Here is a 15102-nt window from a genome sequence, read left to right as displayed (position 1 = left end):
ATAAACTCACAAATCAAATAGACACATTTTAACTGGGATCAAATGTAAATATACATTTTACCTTTCCACCCAGGCTGTGCTTAATCTCACTCCCTGCCAAACGTAATTCACAGTCAGTAAAAAGCAGGAGCAGGGAGAGATCAATCAAACCCCCTGTGGAGCGCAAATAATTATCTGAGCCCACGGTGGATGCTGAGGTGTGACATACATTAGTAGCAGCGCAGATTTTTGATTAATGTAATTTGTGTCACAAACAGAACATGCATATGTGGGCACGCACACAAACGCTGTTTCAACTCATTCTGTGGCTGTACTGTGCAGCGGACTGCAACTTAAAAGTAATTTACTCGACCTGCATTATTCTTTTGTCAATACCTCTCGAGCCTTGAGCAAGAAGCAGGTGATTTTATTCCCATTGCTCAGTTGGTTGATAAACAACTCTCCATTCAAGTTACATAAGGCTTTTGTTCCATTCAGTGTTTTGGTACTACTTGAATTTCAAGTTGCTTGGGGAAAACCATCTCATTTATTATGCATAGAGAGAGCACAGTGTGTTTCTTACAGCCCTGTCAAGGCGGAAGGAGAAAAGAAAAAAGTGAGCAGGAAAAGTAGAGCAAGGGAGAAAGAATGAGAGAGAAAAGAACTGACCATGAGTGTTATCTTGGTTTGGTCTCGCATACAATATCTACTTTCTATGACCTCCTATTGTATCTGCCTTGGTGGAGCCGACTGTAACTCGGGGACGCTAAGCACCTTCACTGTTGATGGAACAGGGGAAGAAACTGCAAGAAGAGAAGCTTGTTAAAAAACCTAATACGTTGGCATGACATCGCACCAATAGTGACAGGTGCAGTAGACCTTTCTCTCAGTAGGATGTGTCCGCAGTAGCTCGTCGCAGCTGTTGAACACACAAACGGACCATGTAGGTGTCCTGATAAAAGCCGTTAATACATTTTAATGAACTCATCTGTGTTTATTAGCTGCGCCATCCATTTATATTAGTTGCTACGAAGACGTCTGTTTAAATGCAGAAACTGTAACGTGAATGACAGAAACATGGACGACACCTAGACGTACATTAGTTAGGCTGATGTCACAACAGCTCCATAAAGGGTTTGCAGCACCCTCTCAAACACACACGATATTTACAGGCCAGCTGATGATATTTTACTATTGCAGAACACACTTAACTCCACCTTATAAGCACAGACTGATTTTTGGACACAAGGTCACGATGTCCTGTTTGTTTGGTGTGATAAATGAACATTGAGGCAAATATAATTTAGCAAAGAGATAAAATAACAAAAACTAGAATTACCGAGTTATATGCCTCCACAGTCAGTCATGTTACGGTTTACATTCTTGTCTGTCCAAAATGTCATCACTCCACCATTTTATCCTCTTAGACATTTGTGCGAAATTGTCATAACTAGCATACATATTCTTGAGTTGTGACAAAAGGTGGTCAGAGTGACCTTTCACCACCAAGTTCTTGACAGTGCAACATCAAGTCCAGGTCAACATTTCTGCCAAAGTTGCACAAGGTGTTCCTGAGATATCATCATCACAAAAATGGGACGGACGTGAGGTCACAGTGACGTTCAAATTAATCAAATCAGTCCCCCTGTAGCCCAGATGGACTTTTGTGCCAAATTTGTACAAATTCCTTCCGGGCGTTTCTGAGATATCGCGTTCACGAGAACAGTTCGGACGTACAATGTTTTGAAAAGACAATGCCTCCAGGTCGCATCACCGCAATTACAGTTTGGAGAATAGAGAATAACTCCAGATCACCGCAACAGATGCCAGAGGGAGAGAGAAAAGGATCCATGCTGCTGGCCACCTGCACCCATGGCACTAACTAGAGCAGCCCAGGCACGCTGACTCTGAGAAACCCGGTGGGTACAAATACAAAAGAAGAGAATATCTCGACAGAAAGTGTTGGAGAATGGCATACTTGTATGAGTTTGAGTGGGTGGTTTAAAAAAATATTTGTCACGTAAAAGCTTCTTAAAATACCTCAAACCACTCTTACGCTTTGTTCGCATGCTTGCCCTTCTGAAATAAATCAAAGAAAATCTTGATTGCACAAAAAACAAGCCCAAGCAGCCATCTTGATGGAAATGTTGTCTTTGTTGTGTTTGTGTGTATATTTGACACAGCTTTTGTGCAAACTCTCTTCCTCTGTGTATCAGGGAAACCAGTCAGCTGTGAGTCAATTGGGTTCACACACACACACACACACACACACACACACACACACACACACACACACACACACACACACACACACACACACACACACACACACAAAGGCCACATCGTGATTTCTAATCAGTTGTGAGCTGCTAATGTTCCTATAGCAACCAGGGACACGTGTACCTGCTATAGTATATATATATATGCATACACCCACATACGGCAGAAGGGTATGGACATGCGTTTGCATGGGTGTCTTGGTAGATGATTCAAGATTCAAGATGTTTTTACTGTCATATGCACAGATAACAGACATTTATTATTATTGTTATTATTAATGAAAAGCTTATTTTGCTGGGTCCTCATAACACACAGAATTAGAATGATTGGCAGTGGAGTTGGAGTGAACTTCTCCCTTAAAAAAAGCAAACCCTCTCATAGAATCAGGTGTCATTCGGACACATTCATGTGTGTTACTTGTACAAATTGGGGTAATAAACGTATGTGTCAGTCTCATGTTTATAAAACTTTAATTCAGAGAAAGCAAAGAACTCAGGAAATCAATTTCAGTTCGGTGACAGCGTCGCGTCTGTGAAACAAACGCGATGGAATATGGATTTATCAACATGGAAGGACGGGACAATGACAAGATGGAGAATGATTAAGTGTTTATTTTCCTGTGCTTTGTTAGAAGGCCACTTGTTGCTCAAGCGCACTCCCAATCGCCTACCCTCTGTGAGCCTTTGCAATTAACGGTTATCAATAAAGTGCATCTTTGTGTAGGTTGACAAGCATGTTTATGTCTATCTCAGCAGAAGCATCCTTTCTGTTTAAAAAGTTGGCAGATGAATAATGAGACTTACTTGTTAAGATGGATGTTCTGAAGCAGCTGCTTTGTGGGAATCAGTGTCATTTTGAAAAAAAGCAAATGCCCAATGGGCGTCACTCCCCATTATCATATAATGAGTCTGATCACATAAACAATGCATCACCAATCAGAGCGCATAATGCGTCCTGATACAGTGTGATCACATTAAAGTGCGGCATGCCCAGCTGGTCCCCTTCTCACACAGCATCTCTCCGACCACCTGCCCCATAACTCCACTGACACATTCACAGTGTGTCAGCGCCGCGTCTATTCTCAGTGGTCATTGTTTCTCCTTGTTTAGACAGAATGTTGACAGTAAGTGAGGTGTAGGAGGAAAGGAGGAGAAGAGGTGGGGTACAGGGTGAAATGGAGAGACGGGCGATTAAGAGCTTCCTGTTATGATCAGGTGAATGATGATAGCTTCCCATTAAACTGGTGGAAGTGCAACCTGCAAACAAAATAAATCATATAAATGCATTGTTCACACTACACTAGTCACCACACCTGAACTTGCAAATCGGCTGACACAGAGAACCAATCAGATACAGGATTATCAACACGCAGAACGTGTTTCTCTTTGTAGTTTTCACTGAACAATGAAAGCTTCTTCATCACCCCAATGTAAAACATGTCTGCACCCCTGCTGTTATGGTAATGTACCATTGCATATTATTTCAATAAGGAAATAAATCCATGTGACGGCCATTTTAAGATTTAAGTCAAGCACTGAAGTAAAATACTGATTGACTATGTCAAATGGCGATTACAGTCATTTATTTGTCATAGAAATAGTTTTGAATTTGAGGTCCAGTATTTTTCTGATTGGGCATGTAGGGTCTATTATCTTGTTACGTTCGTTATTTAAGATAAGATGATCGATTGAGAAAAATGTAGCACACACGTTTTTTTATATTTATCTTTGGTAAATGAATTGTTGTATAAAGCAGGAATTTATAAAATAATCTTTCGAATGAACAATAAATTGGTTATTGGACAAATCGACGAATCGCAAAAAATTATCTTGCTATCTAATTAATTAAATAATAGTTGGTGGGTGCAGACCTGATCCAAATTCTATTCAATCCAATTAAAAGAATTGATCAAAAAATCCATTTTTCATTAAAAGCGGCACGTTGCGAGAGGTTATGTTGACGAAGCATATTAACTTCCTCGGGTCTTGTTCTCATCGTTAGGTTGCCAGGCAACCAGCAGATACTATTTCACCCCCTTTCCATCTGTGTGTTGAGCGAAGATAACCGGCGTCTGAAACCAGCGACATGTTTGCAGACATGAGAGTGGTTTCATATCTCACTCAGTTAGAGAGAGAAAAGAATAAAAATGTCTTAAAATCTGCAGTTATTCCTTTGAAGAGAAGGAAATATATCCTGTAAAGTTCACATGTTTGAGTCCAAGAACGAGTGGAAAACGAGCCAACATCATCGGCTCATTCTGTTTTTTAACTTGCTACGCTCTACTTGCAGTGTATATTGTATATTGTCATGGCAACACATCACCTGTCAATTTAGATGTAAATCAGATTAAGGCGACAATTGAATCCCCTCCCATGCATATAGAAGTGGAGACAATGGATGAATGGAAACTGAGTGTAACTCAGCAGCAACCTCTGGTTCTGCTCAGTGAAGCCAATTCTAAAATGTCTCTCGACTGGTCCATTTAGAGTCAAACAGACCATAAAGAGGAGTATGTTTGAGGGTTGTCTTACTGTGATTGACAGGCTGTGGAAGGCGTCTCTACGTCACTCCTCTGAATTCCAAATACGGTAACTCAAGGCTTCAAAATGGCCGTCCACAAACCAATGGTTGATGTCACGGTGACCACGTCCACGAGTGTTATGAGCTGACAATTCTGTCCGATACCAGGCAACTAACAACATATTCTGTAGTTTAATTTGAAGGACAAATTATAAAATTGGTGGATTTTAAGGTCATTTTTGTTGATCAATGTGTTGGTATACGTTTGCAGTAAAGTGTAGTGCTAGTAGGACTTGACATTCTGGTTTATAAGTGAAACGCTAATGCAAGTGCACATTAGATCCTTTAGATACTGCAAAAATAAATATTATATTTGAGACTAATTTTTCCTGGAATTAAAGTAGTGTACCCAGGTTCTTTGAATGTGTGTGTGTGTGTGTGTGTGTGTGTGTGTGTGTGTGTGTGTGTGTGTGTGTGTGTGTGTGTGTGTGTGTGTGCGCGTGTGTGTGTGTGTATCAGGCGGTCTCGCGGAAGGGACCATTAAAAATGTGTCACTGCTTCTTCTAACCCCACAGGACCTCTGTTTGAAGCTCAGTGCTGCAATGTGTGGAGTTTCAAGCACACAGCCAGAGGCAGCAGCAACAGGACACAACAGACGACAAGCAATGGTGTGACGTGTCCTCGCTCACGGTCCAGCACACACGTGTGCCATGGATTCATTTCAGTTTAACCATCATAGCGTGAAATTGTTACCGGACGACAATCGGTAAAAATATGCAATCAGGAGATTGTCATTAACTCTTTCTAGTGGCCAGTCCCTGATAATGCTTCATGGTGAGCAATCTATGTTGAATCAGCAGAAATAGAGCTAGTAACGTTGGCAGCACCGGTGCTCACTCATTCAGTTGCATTATCAAGCGGTCAGCCTCGGCTCAGTAAAAGATTGTATTGGGTGAAGGTCTGTATCAGTCTATATGAATCATCAACCATCATCAATTGGTATCACTGGCAAAAAAAAACGGAATCGGGGCATCTCTTAAAATTATATTTGCTCTTTTTTTTCTTCTTTTGTTCTGATCCGATCTGTGACTCAAAACCCTGATAAGATCTGCATGTGAGTTTTATGGTCCATTGGACCCCGACTGTTTTAGACGCTGCTCTTTCTGTAGTGCACTCATGGAGGCCTGCACGCTTCATGGTGCCTTTTTTTGGGCCTCAAATCCATTGTTGTCAATGTTGACGAGCGGAAGGGAGAGCAACGCCGCCCAGGCGATAAAGCACTCCCAAGCACCTATTTTTAGATAAATACATTTTGGAATTCTGCCTCGTAAACATCTCATGATACGAGGACGAACAACCAATTACAGCCGACAGATATCTTTTCATTCTTCCGTTAATATCTGTCTATGGTAAATATTTGGTAAAGTTAATCATGTTGGTGCAGGGCAACCCAGAGCTTTACAATCTGTCCCACTGATTATTTTACGTGCTCCACGCTTTCTGTCCATGGCCTTGACTGTTTAGTTTTGGCAGTGAGGCGTTCTGCTAAATTACTACAACTTCATCGACCCAACAGTGTTTTTAGTACCTAATATGTGACCCTACTGGGCCTTTTTGTTGTTGTTTATTGTTAAGTCCCTGCCCAAAAAGATGTAGAAATATAATATTCTTGGTTGTCAACAGTGCTTGTGGAAGTCTATTTCTCTATATATCATCTTGTCCCTAATTGTCTGTAGTCAGTGTCATCATCCCCTTTTTCTCTGTCTGGGTCTCCTTCTCTAAATCATCAAGCAGCTACATATCTAGATGCTAAAAAGAATAAGAAAAGAATGATACAGTGCACTGGGTAATTCGTTTTGACATATTGCCCAATTGATCACCATGTTTGTCTGTTCTTCCCAGCTCACTTCTGTCTTTTTTTTCTTCTTTAAATTAATGAATACAATAAGTCGACTGTGATCCAGCCAATATCAGAGGCTGCATCATGCTAGACGTGGCAACATGTTTAAATGTTTCTTTGTGTAATGGTTCGCACAACCTCAGGTCACCTGACCAACTGTTCTTGGACATTAACTGCTCTTAATTTAGTCCTTAGCTCTCTACTAAAAATAGAAAACTGCAGAGAAGGCGGTGACATGGACCGCAATTTAAGGCAAAGTGGGCAGTACAAATTTTAAAAAAACTGAGAAAAATGCAAAAAAACATGACAGGAAAGTAACACACAATGGTTCCCCAGCTAAACTCTAAACACAAGCATCGACACTATATGCTCTGCTTTTTACCACTGGATCACCACATCAACATCTTTAGGTCATTTATCTGATATCTTTAGGACCATTTTTGAAACCCATCCAACGAATAGTCAAAAAGGTTCCATACTTGCTGGTGGCTACAGTTCGTCACGACATTGCACTCATTTACTCGTTTACAGGCCAAATGTAGTTTGTCAAGTTATTGCTTTTTAAAGCTGTAGTGTTTACTCTTTAAGAAACACTTTATTAAATATTAAAACTGTAGTATATTAAAACCTTGGAATCTGGAGAGTAGATAATGTGTGGGTTGAAATGTGAAGAGAAAGAAAGAGAGAGACACAGACTTTCATTAAGAGTCAGACAGACCAAAGATACAATGAAAGGAGATATAAAGACGCAGAATGAGGAAGCACATTAAAATGATTACGTAGGAGCCTGGATATGAAACATATTGCATTAATTCTCTGCAATTGCCCGTATAGTTTGCCAAAAGATTAGCCAAGCCGATCGCAATGCAATGCACTGACAAATGTAAAGCCAATGTTGCTGGATCCCAAAATAATGTATGACACAGAAAACAGCAACCGTCTGACTCGGAAAGAGAAGTTCTCAGAAGAGCAGAAAATGAGCTTTAATAGCAAAGCCATAATCACAGACAAGGCTTTTATGAGCGCAACCTCTAAAATACCACCAGGGTTTCAATTATCCCCACAGCGGGTACCATTCAGTGCCGTCTTATGAGCTGGCAGCTGGCAAATGGAAGCAATTTAAGAAATGGTATTGGGATAAGTAACGTAACCGACTGATCACTATCAGATCCGACCTGAGGTAGAACATAACAAAGCAATATATAATTGACTGTTGAAGATGCATGTAAACTGCAGGCTTTGAGTACAGATCATTGAACAAAGCCCAACAGAGAAAGCAATGAATAAAACTTCCAATTGGAAAACACAAAGCAAAGCAGGATTTAACTATACTCTCGTCATGGTAAACTGTACCCAAATAGCGCTTTTCTAGTCCTCCGACCACTCAAAGCGCTTTAACATGCTATCGATCTCGCCCAAGGACATATCGACATGGACTACTGGAGCTGGGGATCGAACCAACGATCCCCCGATTGAAGGATGACCCTGCTCTACCGCTGAGCCACAGTTGCCCCATCATGCATTATCTTTCTTTGCATTGTTGTCTGTTGATTTTCAATGAAGATCCAAGGCCAGTCTGATAAGTAGGTTAAACACTAGCCCTGATTTAAAGTGTAATCAAGCTCCATTTTAATGATTTGGAGTGCTGATTTACTGCCTTTATTAAACAATGATGGCAAGCAGACACGTCCCCTGTCTTTTATCAGAGCATTCCCCAAAGCCCATTTCTCAGGATCTGATCAAGTGCTGAAAGTAATTCAACTGCTGCTCAGGTGCAGAAGAGACACTCAGTTCTTTAACCAGTCAAAGGATAATTAATTGCAAAATGAACGGCATGGTGATTTATGAGGCAGTGAAAGTTCTGCTCAGCGTCGTCTGAATGTGGGATGGAATCGTTCATAGCTGGATATGAGATTTGTTTTCGGGGGTCCTGAAGATTAGTGTTGACCTGTATGTCGATCTATCAGTATGCCAGTTTTAATTTCCTAAACAGTATGAATTTTTCATATATCGCCATCCCATTGAATAGCGTGCTGATTTCCATTAACTTTAATTTAAATAAAAAAAATAAAATAAAATATAAAAAAAATAAAATATACAAAAATACAAAAATAAATGTATATTTGTATATACCGTATAGTAATCAAAGTCTTCAGTATTTACATGATGACATTGAGACTTTCTTTTTATATATTCTAAATACTCCTGCCAGTAGAATAAGTACCATGAAGCTATTTAAAGCCCCACCCATGCAGAAAAATAAATAAATAAAGTACAGATGCTCAATAACAACCCCAGAGTCTAAAACAACATCACGCTGAATTTGACAGAGTCTTCGGCGGCCGGCAGATCATCTTACTGAGCACGCTTCTCTCAGGCCACTGCCTGGCCGAGCTGCAAGTCAGAGCACACAGTCTCCACTCTGGGGACGTAAAGCTCGTGGGTCTGAGCTCGGCGTCTCAGTATGCATGGACACAAACGAATATACGGAGACTGACCTTACACTGACTGGCTAATGTCACCTTAATCAAGACGGCCGTTAAGTGGCCGTCTCTCGTGCTGCAGCAGAACGTACAGTAAGCACGTTCCATGGCTTAGTGTCTGAGATCCTTGAGAGAGAAAGCTGTGTACATCTGTTCAGTCCTTGTTGACTTAAATTGTCGGTTCCAAACTAACAAAGACATCCAACTCAGCTGTTCTTCCTGCGGCTAAAACGTGACTACACAATCCCGTTTATGTACGTGTCCGATGCTACACTGGGACAGGTACGTCCTCTGGCCTCTCTTATCCTATTGAAAGAGATTGGGACAATCAAATCCCCCCATCATGTGTCATGTGCCTGTTGAACAAACAACATTCAGATTTAGTATGAATGTAACATTACAGAGTTATAAATGTCATATGCACAACATGAACAGAAACAAACATGCAACAAAATACTCAGATCCGTGCATATTGTTTGCATTGAAGAAGGAAATATTGCAGCTATTTTTAGTTACATCTTTTTCCAGGAACTCATATCTATTTGTGCCCGGTTGCATAAGGATGCCTTAGCTATTTTTTAGGATGATGTAAGGGAAACAACTGTTTGAAGTGTTTCGCCGTAGCTCCTTGAGTAACGCTTACGCTTTGCTGGAACATCCTTGGTAACCACATCCCACAGAAAATGTGAAGAACTGGACAGCTTTTATAGTGACTGTCAACAATGTAACATTTGTGTTTGTACTGAAGCTACAGCCAGATGTTATCATCACTCTGTCTCATATAGTAATGTTAGCGTTATGGTTTTGTTGAAACTCACCAGTTGTTTTTTTTCGCTTTTCTTGCTGTCAGTCATGTCTTCATTACTTCATCCACGGTTTGGGCCACAGAAAGATTTCCTGGGTTGTTTTTGTCAGCTACTTCTCTTCTGTTTACGCTTTACTTTACTCTGGATGATGTGCTTTCCGTATTCTTCAAGGAGAACAACACACATCTTCTGTCCACTTTGGCTTTGTTGTTCTTTTTGTATTCTCTTTATTATCCATTTTGGAGAAGCTTCCTTACATTGACAATATTGTGAACATTAAAGGATGATGATGATGATGATGATGATGTGAGTGAAGCGTACCCAAGGCAACTGAAGTGCACATAGACATGTGCTGTCTTATGACAGGAACTGCCATGAAAGCCTTTGTCTAAACCAAACGGCAAGCAGACAACCTGAGCGTTGGGAAATATTTTAGCATGAAGGACGAACTTAAGTTTGAAACTTGAGGTAGTTTATGCAACCGGGCGCTGAAGGCCAGCTGTTTCCCTCGTGCTACGATGCCCTTAAACGAGATTCTGACTTGTGACTCTTATGATGTGTGGAGTCAGCAAAGCGTACAATACAACCAGGACAGCAATGCACCACATCAATCATTACTCATCATGAATCATGTACACTGACATGAAGATGTGTTTTATCAGGCATCCAATTTTCATAGAAGCCCATAGCAGTGATTTGTCAAGATGTCAGCATCACTCAAAGATAGATTGAGCACTTCCTGATGTCATTGGTTGCTACTGTGTTGAATTAGGAAATAACTAACATGGTTTGTTTTCTTCTTCTTCCTTTTACTTTGTTTGGAAAATCATTTCCATCACCAGTTTTGAAACTCTTCTGAGATCATCTCTCTCTCTCTCTCGCTCTCTCTCTCTCTCTCTCTCTCTCTCTCTCTATAACACACAAACACACGCACACACACGCACGCACACACACACACACACACACACACACACACACACACACACACACACGCACACACACACACACACACAACCGGTGATGATGTATGTATCTTTGTATGTGTGTGCGCGTATTTACATGCTGCAAAAATGAATAAATTACAAATGCTCATTTGTCAAGTCCCTGACAGATTAATAGATCAGGTCGGACACCATGATTATTATAACAGCGACAGATGTGATAGCCTTTAGCTGGCCACAGAGGACAACAGTGTCTTCCATCACCATTGGAGCGAAAAGCAAAGAAGAAGAGCCAAACGGCCTGAAGACGAGGTGTGATGAAGCGGCCTCCTGGTAATTACAAACTCAGATACGAAGTGGGATGACAGAGTGAGATCAGGATCAGGATCAATAGACTTCAGGAGAGGCTGGTCAAGACTCTCTGATTAAAAAAGGTACAGATTTCACCCTCAACCAATCGAAGAACACAACAATGAGCTTGGCTCCAGTGAATGATTGTATGTTCACAAACAGCACAGCTGACTATGCACAATGTAATGGTGGTGCGGTAGTGGCGCTTTGAACCACTTAAGTGTGGTTCACTTGGGCTTCCTCCCTTTAGGTGGAAGCCCACTGTGTTAAATGGTGTAAAAACCTTATTGCCACAGGGAATCTCAGTGAAACACTTGAGCTGGAACATCTGTTGTTTAGGTTCAGGCGTGAGACATTAAAAAGGAGAGAGAAAGGGGTGAAAGCAAAACAATCTAAGAAATACAGTCACAACTCGCGCTGAACATTTGTGATGCTGCTTCTGTGTCACTGTGAACTGAGGGCAACTTCAGGCAGCAGATGGTTCTCTCCCTTCCTCCTTTCTGCAACCCCACGCGTCTCCAAACAGAAACACAGTGTGTGAAAGTGCCTCTACAGATACAAGGCGAGCAGAAATGTGCATTACAACTGCATTATTACAAAGCGATATAGAATACATCCCTGCATGCAAACAAAAAAAATAAGGAGAACAAAAATAACGACACAAAAGTGATCCTAATATGCGACCATGTAGCCCATACGCACTAACACAGCATGCAATCACAATCCAGACACTCAAAGGAAAACCGAGGCACGATTGATCCATTGCTACCGATAACGAGACGACCCCCCTCTGCTGCTGCTCTCTCTCTATCAAGCTGCAGGACTTGAACACATCAGATTCGGCTGTGGCTCAAAGGGAAGCAGGAGCAGCAGCGGCGCCACCCGGCGGTGGCTCCCTGAACGCACCTCGGTTGTAGGAGCTCAACGTGTCCTTTGGTGCAAAGCGATAAACGCACCACTGACAACTTAGTCAACACACAAACGTGCAGAAGAAGAACAGACAGTGATCAGACGAAGCGGGATGCAAAATCATCAGGAAAAAGCCAAGAAAACTTCCCCTACCTCGTCCACCGTGAGAGGCATGCAGATGCGGTACTCCTTCATCAACATAGTCCTCGCGCAACGGGGATGGCTCACGCGGAGGAAAGGTGGAGAGGCTGCCGGGGCTTCAGTCTTGAGTGCGATCCTGCAAGTCGGTCGTTCAATTTAAATCACGTGTCCAATGGAACGAGGCGACTGACTTCCACACGTTCACGAGATCCTTCCCTCACTTCTGCATCAGCGAGCCCCTGACACGCGCTATTGCCTGCGTGAGTCTCCACGCACCAGGTCCGAAGTCCAAAGGGGGTCTTTTAGGGGCTAAATGGACCCTGCTGTAAAGATCACCAGTCGCCAGTTGGTGTAAACTAATCCAACAGCAGACAATCTGTTTCCGGAGGACGGTCTGCAGTGTGGAAAGTGGACCGAAATCACAGCAAACTCCAAAACAAGTCGCTTCAAACTACCTTTAAGCGGCTTTTAAGCAGCTTCTTGTGCCGTTAGTCGCTCGCGTCCCGGACCCGGATCGAGTCTGTCGTCGTCGTCCCTCCAAACTCCTCCTCAGACGTAAACACTCCTCGTTTAACCGCGCGCACGTGAAAGGAGCTGCTCGCATGCGCCACGCGTGACTCCTGCTCCTTCGAGTTTACCCGACAGCTCCACTCTCAGGGATGCGCAGCGGCTGTGTGGAGCTGCTGCGTCAAGACAGGGAGAGGGAGAGAGAGGGAGAAAGAAAGAGGGAGAGAAAAAAAGGGAGAGAGAGGGAGAGAGAGACAAAGGGAGAGGGAGAGAGAGAGAGAGAGGGAGAGAGAGGGAGCGAGAGAGAAAGAAAGAGGGAGAGAAAGAGAGGGAGAGAGAAAGAGGGAGAGAAAGAGAGGGAGAGGGAGATAGAGAGAGAGAGAGGGAGAGAGAGAAAGAGAGAGAAAGAGAGAGAAAGAGAGAGAGAGAGCGACAGAGAGAGAATATATATATATATATATATATATATATATATATATAGAGAGAGAGATAGAGTGTGTATATATATATATATATATGTGTGTATATATATATATATATATATATATATATATATATATATATATATATATGTGTATATATATATATATATATATATATATATATATTATAGCAGTGAACCGGAAACGCGAGGATTTCGCTGTAAAAGCGTCACAATTAAAAACGGTAAACCACTGATCGACTGTACAGCGAATATAATTAATATTAAAAGTGTCTTATAGCTCGTTAGGTGGGATGTTTTTATTTTTTTCGTAGCTATTCAATATTCAGTATGATCTTTTTTCATGTATGACCAGAAGTCCTACAACGTGTTTTTGTAGCTCGTTTAACTTAAACTTTCCCTCCACGGACTTAGAGCTTTAGGACTTCAAGGATCTTTTATTTATTTTTTTTTCAGTTTACAAAAAAATAAGGACGAAAACTTGTATATCAGATAAGTGAACCTTTTGTATGTATTTGGTTTAGGTAAGCTGGTGAAACTTGGTAACAACTTGCATCACTGTATAACTTTTTCACGATTATATATCTGAGTGATAGTTTGTTTGTTTCTTTTCTTTTTTGTCATAATTAAAAATAACCCCTTTATTTGGCTTATGAGAACCATATGGTTCGTGCATATATCAAATGATAGACAACATATCGCAGAGAATATAATACAGGATAGGATAATAGGATGGGAGTCTATACGTCTATATATATACAGGCTATTGTGTCTTGGCTCTGAGCAGACTGTTCCCAATCTCTGGTTCTAACCGGATACTTATAGTTTTAGAGCTGACCTCGGTTCTGAACTGGAGCTGACCGTGGTTCTGAATTTAGCCAAGATTTAGAGTTTGCTGCTTGAGTAAAGGTTTTTCACATAACTTTCTCCAGCTAACTTCAAACAAAACTAAAGCCACTTTATAAATACATAAATATATGAAATACAACTTAATGCCACTTTCCATTAAGTCGACTTTTAAAACTGGTTTATAAACTGTAACTAATGACTTTATTTATGTGAAATGCATTATTTGCTAACGCTTTCTAGATCACGTATAAGTAATTAAGAACAGCTTCGGGGATGCCATGTTGTGGAAACTTTCACTGACTGTTGAGACATTGACATTAACGATTCAGAATATTAATAATTCAGTCATTAATAAAGGGTCACGAGTTTCTCACTTACTAGTAAGGAAACAGAAACAGTTCAGAAAAGGCTAACGTTACCTAGCAACCATAGACACGTTGCCACTGTGTCGTGATACATTCATTATATTCTAAATTCACAAGAAGAAGAAAACATACAGCAACGTGTAATACACACATCATATGACATGTTATTCAACTTTTATATTGTATTTTAACTTTTACTGCAAACTCATAAACGGAGCAGGACGCTATAACATGCAGTATTCTGTTCAAAAGGCAGAGGGCGACAGAGACCGTCATGCTTGTTAGATAAACGCCTGCATGACTCAAATTTACATTTGGGTAACAGATTATAATAACCATCATTATTACATGGTCAATTTACTTAACTTAAGTTTTTTTCTGATAAGAGACAAAATGTATACTAATAATTATTAATATTGTAATACATTTTTATTCAATAGCAATTTGAGTTACATGATATGCGTTATTTACTGCATGGAGGGCCCACAGCATCTGTATGTTTTAGTATGTTTAGGACCTTTTCCCCCCAGAAGATTATAAACCAAATGTTAGATTTTCACACCAGCAGGCGAGTTCTGAGGTTGGTTATTTTCATTCAGGTCATGACAACTGAATTAGTCAAACTGTCT

The 15102-nt window shown here is 41.0% G+C and overlaps 1 protein-coding gene across 1 annotated transcript in view; it reads right to left on the bottom strand.

Annotated features, from left to right (window-relative positions):
* LOC306749427 (cytoplasmic phosphatidylinositol transfer protein 1-like) overlaps positions 1-12370 on the bottom strand; it is a gene marked incomplete at both ends in the record, with an annotated part of 36673 nt that extends 24303 nt beyond the window's left edge. The window contains one exon of the mRNA XM_079232720.1: positions 12323-12370. Coding sequence (XP_079088846.1) covers positions 12323-12370 — 48 coding nt within the window. The remainder of the gene's footprint in view (positions 1-12322) is intronic.
* Between the last annotated feature and the right edge of the window lie 2732 nt (positions 12371-15102).

The sequence above is a fragment of the Taurulus bubalis genome (assembly GCF_910589615.1).
Source record: "Taurulus bubalis genome assembly, chromosome: 17".
Classification (NCBI taxonomy): domain Eukaryota; kingdom Metazoa; phylum Chordata; class Actinopteri; order Perciformes; family Cottidae; genus Taurulus; species Taurulus bubalis.
The sequence above is the reverse complement of the archived record's forward strand: the minus strand, read 5'-3'. Positions and strand labels throughout refer to the sequence as shown.